The following is a 9276-nucleotide window of genomic DNA, read 5'->3' as shown; positions in this document are numbered from 1 at the left end:
GAGCTTGGCCTTTCCCCATCAACTCACAGGATCGGTTTGAAGTACTTGATTGACGGTGCATGTAAACCTGTTGAGATTAAAGACAACGGTCAATTGAAAGCTTATTTGTATTTGAGGAAAACGATACCTGACGTCGGAAGATTTCATATGATTTTGGAAATATCTGAAGAGCCACGGGAAGGGCATGAGGCAGCATGGGAGAGCGTAGTTTCTCCAGGATTTAGATCAACTCCTAACACGGTTGAGCCAACGCAGGGACTTGAGGACATGAATACTTTCTACGATGCAACGGAAGAATGTAGAGAATCCCCTCCTCGACCACCTAGACAGACTCCTCCTACTCCGCCTCCTCCATGTAGAGAGTCCCATCCTCCGCCTCCTCCACGTAGGCAGTCCGCTCATCCTCCTCCTCCTCATCCAAGTAGCGATGAGCAAGTGCTGGATATCAATTCCCCTGTGACACTCAAGCTTCATGGAATGTATGCTAGCAAATTGGTGTTGCAAAAACAATTGAGTTTGTATGCCATTAACAAACACCGTTTCGGACAAAGTATTCATCTAAAGAATGTCTCCATGTAGTTTGTCCGGGAGAGCATTGTAAATGGAGTGTTCGAGCAGTTAGAATTCCCAGCTCTCCGATTTTTAGGATTAAAAGGTAATTATTAGGTTGCCATAATAGAATAATTGTTAGTTTACATGTCTACAAACTACTCCAAGAGTAGACATGCAAGTCTACAGTTTACATAAATTATAGACTTGCAATTCTATAATTGAAAACAATTGTAGATATTATAAGTACACAGTTACTGAAACTGTAGACATATATCTCTACAATTATCGTTAATTGTAGACTTATAAGTCTACAGTTTATGAGAGTTTTTATTACAATTATACATATAAATTGAAAGTAATGTTTAATTTGGAATTTTCTTATTCAGGTTTGAGAGTGAACATATTTGTCCTATAAATGAAAGACAAGGATATCATCCTCAAGCCACATCCAAAGTAGTGGGAGAGGTTGTGAAGCACAAGTGCATAGAACTGACGTTGGGATTGTGTAAACCAAAGGAGATCATTAATTACATGCAAATGGATTACGGAGTTCGTATGTCATACAAAAAAGCGTGGCGGTCGAGAGGAAAAGCTCTTAAGTCCCTTTACGGCACCGAAGCAGAGTCCTACGCGTTCCTACCTAAGTTGATGTACATGATCGAGACTAAAAATCCAGGTTCTCTCTTTGACCTTGTCACTACGGGGTCGAATAATCAGTTCGTTAGCTTCTTCATGTCACTTAGCCCGTGGAGGAGGGGTTGGAAGTATTGCAGGCCTATTATCATTGTTGATGCAACTTTCTTGAAGAACTATTACAAAGGAACTTTGTATACAGCGTGTGCCATGGACGGAAATGAACAAATATTTCCACTCGCCTTCTTTCATGGTTCTAATGAATCTAATGAAACTTGGATTTACTTCTTGAGAAAGGTGAAGGACGCTATTGGGGATAGGGAGCATACGGTAATTGTATCTGATAGGCACCAAGGAATAGTTAATGCAGTCAAGGAGGTGTATCCAACCCGTGAACACGGTTTTTGCGTACATCATTTGCTTGGTAACTTGAAGACCACATTCAAAGGGAGCATAACAAAGCAAGTGAAGTGGAAATTTTACGCCGCAACAAAGGCGTACACTCAGCCGGAATTTGAGAAGTACATGTGTATGTTGGACTCTGAAAATCCAGAAATACGCCCATACATGGAGAAGGAGGTTGGGTATCAAAGGTGGGCACGATCTTGTTTTCGTGAAAACAGGTACGATATCATGACGAACAACAACGCAGAATCATTGAATGCGTTCAACGTTAAGCCTAGAGAGTTTCCTATTTCTAAGTTATTCGACTGGTTGCGGGAAAGAAGTCTAGGATGGTATCACGAACGTAGAGAGTTGGCAACAAAAACAACAACGTTATTGACCAAAGAGGCCCAGAAGAAACTAGAGACAAACTATGCTGCAGCTTGTGGAATGCCGGTATGTTGATCTTTTTGTATTTTATTCAGTATTGTGTTCTAACTGTAGACATACGTAATCTACAATTGTGATGATTGTAGACATTTATGTCTACAATTAGCAGTGATTGTAGATGATGTATGTCTACAATTGGTAGTGATTATATACATTGATGTCCACAATTTGTATAAAACTATAGACATTGATGTCTACAATGACATTGAAGTCTACAGTTACAAGTATTTATAGACATCTACGTCTACAATTTTAGTTATATGTCTACACGTACATGACTTACTCTAATTATTCTTTTATTCTAGGTGAGGCCATCATCATTCCTCGAGTTTGAGGTAGGTGACAGAGATGGAAACACGTGGGCTGTCAATTTGCACGAAAAAACATGCTCGTGTCGGGAATTTCAACTTGACAGTTTCATATGTGCTCATGGTATTGCTGCGTGTGGACATCGTAACCTTGCGGTTGAGGGATATATTTCGCCTTACTATACTGCAGAGTATTGGAGGGCAAGTTATGCAGGTGTCCACCATCCCCATGGTAATATTCAGACGTGGATTATTCCCCCTGAGGTCGCAAATTTTGTAATTCAGCCTCCAACACACAGAGCACGTGCCGCAGGTAGACCGAAGAAGAGACGTATACCTTCTCAAGGGGAAGAGCCTATTCGTAGGAAGTGTTCGCGGTGTGGAGAAGTTGGTCACAACCGGACTACATGCAGCAGTCCAGTTCCTTTGTCGGAGAGGAATGGATGAATTATTTCCGGATTTTCAGAGTCCAACATACACATGTACTTCTCAAATTCCGGCTGAGTGTACGCCTTTGAATGTGTATTTAATGTCTTTTTGGAACTTGGAGTGTATTTACTCTGTTTTGGAGTTTGAATGACGACTTATATGATAAAATTATGTCTTTTTTACGTTTTGAATACATTACATGATAGAAGTTGTTCAAATTATAGACTTCATTGTCTACCAGTTGTGGTGAATGTAGACATTAATGTCTACAGTTGTTGTGATTGTAGACATAAAATGTCAAACTGTAGATATATATGTCTACAATCACGACGATTATAGACATCACTGTACACATCTTTAGACATAACAAAACAAAAGCTATCAGTTGTAGTGAATGTAGACATTAATGTCTACAGTTGTTGTGTAGACGTAAAATGTCAAACTGTAGCTATATATGTCTACAATCACGACGACTGTAGACATCACTGTACAGATCTTTAGACACGACCATAACAAAACAAAAGCTATCAGTTGTAGTGAATGTAGACATTAATGTCTACAGTTGTTATGATTGTAGACCTATAATGTCAAACTGTAGATATATATGTCTACAATCACGACGACTGTAGCCATAACAAAACAAACCATACCAAGATAGATAGCACTGTTTAGGAATTCATGCTTCAAATTGTCATACAAAGCCATACAAAAATATAAAACATAGTTTTAAAAGTAACTTCATAGTTTGAGATTGAGTTCATGTAAACATAAAAATCTAGTCCTTAGATGTCGGAAACTCGTCGTCAGATCCGTAGCCGGTCGCAAGTTTCACCGCCCCATGACGGAATAAATCAATCGTGAGCTTCCGCCTAAACATGTTCATGAGGGATGCGTCTAAATTAGACATGTGTACGCCGTGGGTCAAGTACTCAACTGCCTTGATCACGAACATGCCACAATCTCCGCTGCAAATATATATGTTAGTTTAGTATAAAAAAAATATGAAATACACAAGAATTCTAGCGGAGGGCATTACCCATTCTCTTGTTGTGGCATAGCATCATGGTCCTCAAGGCTGAACGCCGCCGAGCTTGTGTCTTCGATGCCTAATCCGTCGAAAGCATTAATCGAACACAGAACAATTGGGATGATTTCAGCGAGTCTGAGCAGGTGGGTCATCACGGATTTGTGGCTCCTTTTGTCTTGGACATGGAGTCGTAGACCATTAGCTTCCGTGACTTTAGATGAGCTACCACAAGGACCCAATGAGACAACTTCTTGATACAACAAGGGACGTAGATATAATCAACCTCCACCCATGGCCATGAATGAAGTTGACACTCAATATCAGCAGTAATGTAGTCCAAGATGCGGGTTTCCTTCTTCCAGTTAAATTCATCCTTGTCGGTGCACGCTTTCCATTTGTCATATGCCTCATCGGCGTAACTATAAAAAAACCCGTCCATTATGGTGAACTTCTGTGACATTTGACCATACTTCCGCTTCTTGCCCAAGTAGTACATGGTAATGTCGATATGCTACAAAAAAAAAAAAAAAAAGTCTACAATTACACTACAATCCAGGAAATTGTAGACATATAAGCCTACAATTGATGTATAACTGTACAAATATGTCACACTATAATTACACTCACCTCGTCACTCAGCCATGCCGCCGGTGTCCAGAGGGTATAAAAGAAGGTTTTGCTTGTGACGACCTGTACGTTAAAGTTCCAATTTCCCGGCAAGCCCTCACTCTCCTTCTTGTAAACTGCGGAACCGGGCGGCAATGATATGTAATTTTTCCGAAACCCAACCCCAATCCACTTTTCCATGATTGTAGTCTCTTCATCTGTTGGCACAATGAAAATACCAGATAGCGGGATCTTTGCGGGTCGTTTCTGATCTTTCGTGAACTTAACGTATGGTCGTGGCATCGAAGTCGGTGTAAACCTGTCAAATCAAACAAATAACTATGTCAAAAATCTATTTACACTGTTCTAAACTGTAAACATACATGTCTACAATTTCAGGTATGTCTACAATTTTACGAATGTCTACAATTTCATGTATGTCTACAATTTCATGTATGTCTACAATGTCATGAATGTCTACAATTTCACGAATGTCTACAATTGATTGTATAAATGACTACAATTGATTGTATAAATGACTACAATTTATGTATAAATGTACCTTTTCGGAGGTACTCTACTTCTCGGTTTTTGAGGTGAGTCGACAATGAGAATTTGTTTCTCTTTCGACGTCTTTGCGGCACACAACTCATCCTCAATTTGAGGTGAGTCCTCAATGATAATATGTTGTTCTGCCAACTTCTTTGCGGCATACAACTCATCCTCAATTTGAGGTGAGTCCTCAATGATAATATGTTGTTCTGCCAACTTCTTTGCGGCATACAACTCTTCCTCAATTTGCGCTCTAGTTTTGCCTTCTGGAATCGTACCATAAAACCATGGTTGGCTATCATCCCATGCCTCTTCCTCAAGTAGTTTTTCTTGACGGTCCAACCTTTCTCTTTTTTCTGATTCCGTTTCAGAAAAACACGGAAGTACATACTCTTCTTGACCAACTTGGTCTTCTTTCTTGTCTTCATTCGTCCCTTCGGGGTTGTCCCCATCGGGCTTGTCTCCGTCGGGCTTGTCCCCATCGGGCTTGTCCCCTTCGGGCTTGTCCCCGTCGGGCTTGTCTCCGTCGGGCTTGTCTCCGTCGGGCTTGTCCCCTTCGGGCTTGTCCCCTTCGGGCTTGTCTCCGTCGGGCTTGTCCCCGTCGGGCTTGTCCCCGTCGGGCTTGTCCCCTTCGGGCTTGTCCCCTTTCGGGCTTGTCTCCGTCGGGCTTGTCCCCTTCGGGCTTGTCTCCGTCGGGCTTGTCCCCTTCGGGCTTGTCCCCTTCAGGCTTGTCCCCTTCGGGCTTGTCTCCGTCGGGCTTGTCCCCTTCGGGCTTGTCCCCTTCGGGCTTGTCCCCGTCGTTTTCGTCGGGTTTGTCCCCGTCGTTGTCGTCGGGCTTGTCCCCGTCGTTGTTTTCTTCTTCTTCTGTCTTCTCTTCCTCTTCCTTTTCCTCTTTTCCCTATACAAACAATCAACAAGTTCAAACAGTCTACAATATCAGTTATTGTCTACTTAAAATCAATTCTACGATTGCAGTCATTGTGTACTTATAAGTCTACAATTTCTGTAATTGTAGACTTTGAAGTCTACAATTTCAGAAATTGTATACTTCTAGGTCTACAGTGTCAGTAATTGTAGACGTAAAAGTCTACAATTGTAGAAAGTGTAAGTCTACAATTTCAGTCAGTAATTTACCTTGTTGTTTTCTTCTTCTTCTGTCTTCTCTTCTTCTTCCTTCTCATCTTTCTTTTCCTATTCCTTTTCCTCTTTTCCCTAGACAAACAATCAACAAGTTCAAACAGTCTACAATATCAGTTATTGTCTACTTAAAATCCATTCTACGATTGCAGTCATTGTGTACTTATAAGTCTACAATTTCAGTAATTGTAGACTTTTAAGTCTACAGTTTTAGTAATTGTAGACTTAAAAGTCTACAATTTCAGAAAGTATAAACGTATAGGTCTACAATTTCAGTCAGTAATTTACCTTGTTTTTTTCTTCGTCTTCTTCTGTCTCTGATTCATCATCAGAGTCAGTTTCATATTCACTCTCACTTTCATTTTTTTTTTCAACGACCGTTTCCTTCACTGGTGTGGCATCTGGCTTGTTGTCTGGCTTACCATCTCGGTCTCGGACTCGGTTTCACTTTCTGTCCCCGTCTCTGTTTCACTTTGTGCTTCCTTGTTGTTGTTCTTCTCCGGCTGTGGATCAATCTTCGCCGAGAGAGCTTTGACAATTCCCCTAATCTCGTTCTTGAAAACTTCATTGGCGGCCTTAAACCCTGTCCATTCAGCCTTCAACTGAAGGATTGAATCTTCCAGCTCTATGAGCTTAAGTTGGGTCTGTAAGGTTAGAAAATGGAAAATATATCAAAACAGTGTATACATTGACGTTTACAATACAACTGATTGTAGACAATTACGTCTACAATTTATGAATGTAGACATTGACGTCTACAATTGAACTGATTGTAGACATTTACGTCTACAATTGGTACAAATTGTAGACCTGAATATCTACAGTAGTGGTTATTGTAGATATATAGGAAGGTAATGTACTCACCCGTGAATCATCATTGTTGGACCTCGAGGTGGAGGTGGACGCGAGGGAAAGTACATGCTTCTGCTTAAACTTCTGCTTCTTCTTCTGAGGGAGTATATCCTCAACCTCAGCGCCAAGTGGTCTGAATTCTACATCCTGGAAATTAATCTCCTTCAGTCTTGAATCCAAGAAATGCGCATTTGTTTTCCACCGCCGCATAAGTGGTACGGCGGTTTCAGACACTTGTTGGCAGAGCTTTAGAGCAGTCAGCACAGGCAGGCACTCGTACGCCCAGACTTGAAGCGGGTAGACGAAACCCGGGAAGTTGATTTTTTGCTTCGACTCCGCCTTGGAGGCCATCTTCATAACATACTTCCGCACCTGTCCGTGGAAGAAATTCCACGCCACGTTCCCCCATGGATGTTTGTTGAATTCATCCAAGTCCTCGACAAGCATTGCCCAAGACATGTTTTGTATCGGGGTGTGAGCCGGAGCGGCGAGGAGAATGTTCGTCAGGAAGTGAAGTAGTAACAACTTCACTCGCTTTTGAGTGTTCTCCCAAGACTTGCTTTTACTTAGCATTGACGTCAACACTCACCGATTCTTCACGACGCCTCCAAGGAAGATTTCTTTGAACAAGCTACCTTCCACATCGGTAATCTCCACGTCACAGGGGCTGTAGTCATCGACGTAGCGAAGACCAGTTATCTCCGCGAACTGCTTTGCTGTAAAAGGTCTCGGTTCCCCACCAATCTCTATGTAGATCGCGTCATCTGACTCGACCCCCTCAAAATCACCAACCCTCATCAACAGGTGATTAATAATCTTAGATGATTTGGTGATTTTTGGATGATCAAGGAACTGGCCGAAACATGACGCACTAAACAACTCCTTCTCCTCAGGAGACATGGCCATCGTCTCCTCAAACTTGTCCAATGCGCTGAAGAAGCTGAAATTATGGTCGACAATCTGTTCTTCGGCAACAAACCTCACAAATCCCTGCATATGCCAAGAAAAAAACATGAAAATCTACACAAACACTCCTCATATCACCAGAATTATATCTACACAAAAGTGCTCATACAAAAACCAGTCTACAATTTCTGAAATTGTAGACTGTTATGTCTATAATTTCCAGAATTGTAGACTGTTATGTCTACAATGTCTGGAATTGTAGACTATTATGTCTACAATTTCTGAAATTATAGACTTTTATGTCTACAATTCGCGTGACTGTAGCTATTTATATCTACAGTTCATATAAATAGCTATATAAATGGCTACATTCACAAAAATTCTAGACATAAAACTATACAATTCCAGAAATTTTAGATGTCGAAAAAAATAGTCTACAACAACAAAATGGTGTGAAACTATAGACATAAACATCTACAATTCTAGTGACTATAGCTATAAATGTTTACAACTACAGAATTTATAACCTATTAAGTTTTTAAAACACTATAAATGTAGATCAAACATTCTACAATCACATGAATAATAACCTAAACTCATCTTTGCATGCTATAAAAAAGTTACCCCAAACGCTCAAAGTGAAGAAATTTACCTCATAAGTGAAGAAAAAAACATGAAAATCTACACATATCACCAGACTTATATCTACACAAACAGTACTCATACAAAAAAGAGTCTACGATTTCTGAAATTGTATACCTTTATGTCTACAATTCTGATGACTGTAGCCATTTACATCTACAGTTCATATAAATGGCTACATTCACAAAAATTCTAGAAATAAAAGTCTACAATTACAGCTATTGTAGATGTCGAAAAAATAGTCTACAACAACAAAATGATGTGAAATTGTAGACATAAACATATACAATTCTATGAACTATAGCTTTAAATGTCTACAATTACAGAAATTATAACCTATGCAGTTTTCAAAACACAGAAAATGTAGATCAACGAAATCTAAATAATAACCCAAATTCAGTTTTGCATGGCATAAAAAAGTTACCCAAAACACTCAAAGTGAAGAAATTTACCTCATTTACAGTTGGTTTTCGTTTTCTGAGTTGAAATTGCGATGTCTCATCTGAATTTGACGCCGGTGAGTCAATGACCGGTTTTGGTTTCTTCACTCGAGACTTTGTTGGCTTCTTGGCCGGAGAAAGATTTTTCTTCAGCGGCGCCGGAGCTTTCTTCATCGTCCTCGGACTCTTCCGAACCGGCGCGCGTTTTTTGGCCGTCATTTTCTGCGTTTTTGGGTTTCAAAAAATGGGATTCGTAGAGATTTGAAAGAATAATGAGCAACAAACCTGAGATTTTTAGGAGAGATTAGAAACGGCCCCGGCGATTTCGGCGACGTGGGTGACAGATCCCGGGATTTCG

The 9276-nt window shown here is 40.4% G+C and overlaps 1 protein-coding gene and 2 long non-coding RNA genes across 3 annotated transcripts; 1 reads left to right on the top strand and 2 right to left on the bottom strand.

The window, feature by feature from the left end:
• Positions 1 to 1089: 1089 nt before the first annotated feature.
• Positions 1090 to 1862, top strand: LOC149391512 (PKS-NRPS hybrid synthetase cheA-like). The gene is made up of 2 exons (XM_089620007.1): positions 1090 to 1764; positions 1809 to 1862. Exons 1-2 carry the CDS (start codon positions 1090 to 1092, stop codon positions 1860 to 1862), a joined length of 729 nt encoding a protein of 242 aa, XP_089476133.1.
• A 3733-nt stretch (positions 1863 to 5595) lies between these two features.
• Positions 5596 to 6496, bottom strand: LOC149391511 (uncharacterized). The gene is made up of 3 exons (XR_016300256.1): positions 6367 to 6496; positions 6076 to 6153; positions 5596 to 5839 (listed from the first exon to the last, which is right to left on the bottom strand). It is a non-coding gene; the product is annotated as an uncharacterized LOC149391511 (long non-coding RNA).
• A 1367-nt stretch (positions 6497 to 7863) lies between these two features.
• Positions 7864 to 9269, bottom strand: LOC149391510 (uncharacterized). Its single transcript, XR_016300255.1, has 3 exons — positions 9204 to 9269; positions 8931 to 9140; positions 7864 to 7920 (listed from the first exon to the last, which is right to left on the bottom strand). It is a non-coding gene; the product is annotated as an uncharacterized LOC149391510 (long non-coding RNA).
• Between the last annotated feature and the right edge of the window lie 7 nt (positions 9270 to 9276).

The sequence above is a fragment of the Urtica dioica genome, chromosome 7, assembly GCF_054948205.1.
Source record: "Urtica dioica subsp. dioica isolate 48M chromosome 7, U.dioica_male_clone48M_v1_H2, whole genome shotgun sequence".
Lineage (NCBI taxonomy): Eukaryota > Viridiplantae > Streptophyta > Magnoliopsida > Rosales > Urticaceae > Urtica > Urtica dioica.
The sequence above is the reverse complement of the archived record's forward strand: the minus strand, read 5'-3'. Positions and strand labels throughout refer to the sequence as shown.

Coding starts and splice junctions, on each gene's coding strand:
- LOC149391512 (XM_089620007.1), top strand. CDS start 1,090: ATGGATTACGGAGTTCGTATGTCATACAAAAAAGCGTGGCGGTCGAGA. Junction 1,765..1,808: donor GCCCATACATGGAGAAGGAG/GTTGGGTATCAA, acceptor TCGTGAAAACAG/GTACGATATCATGACGAACA.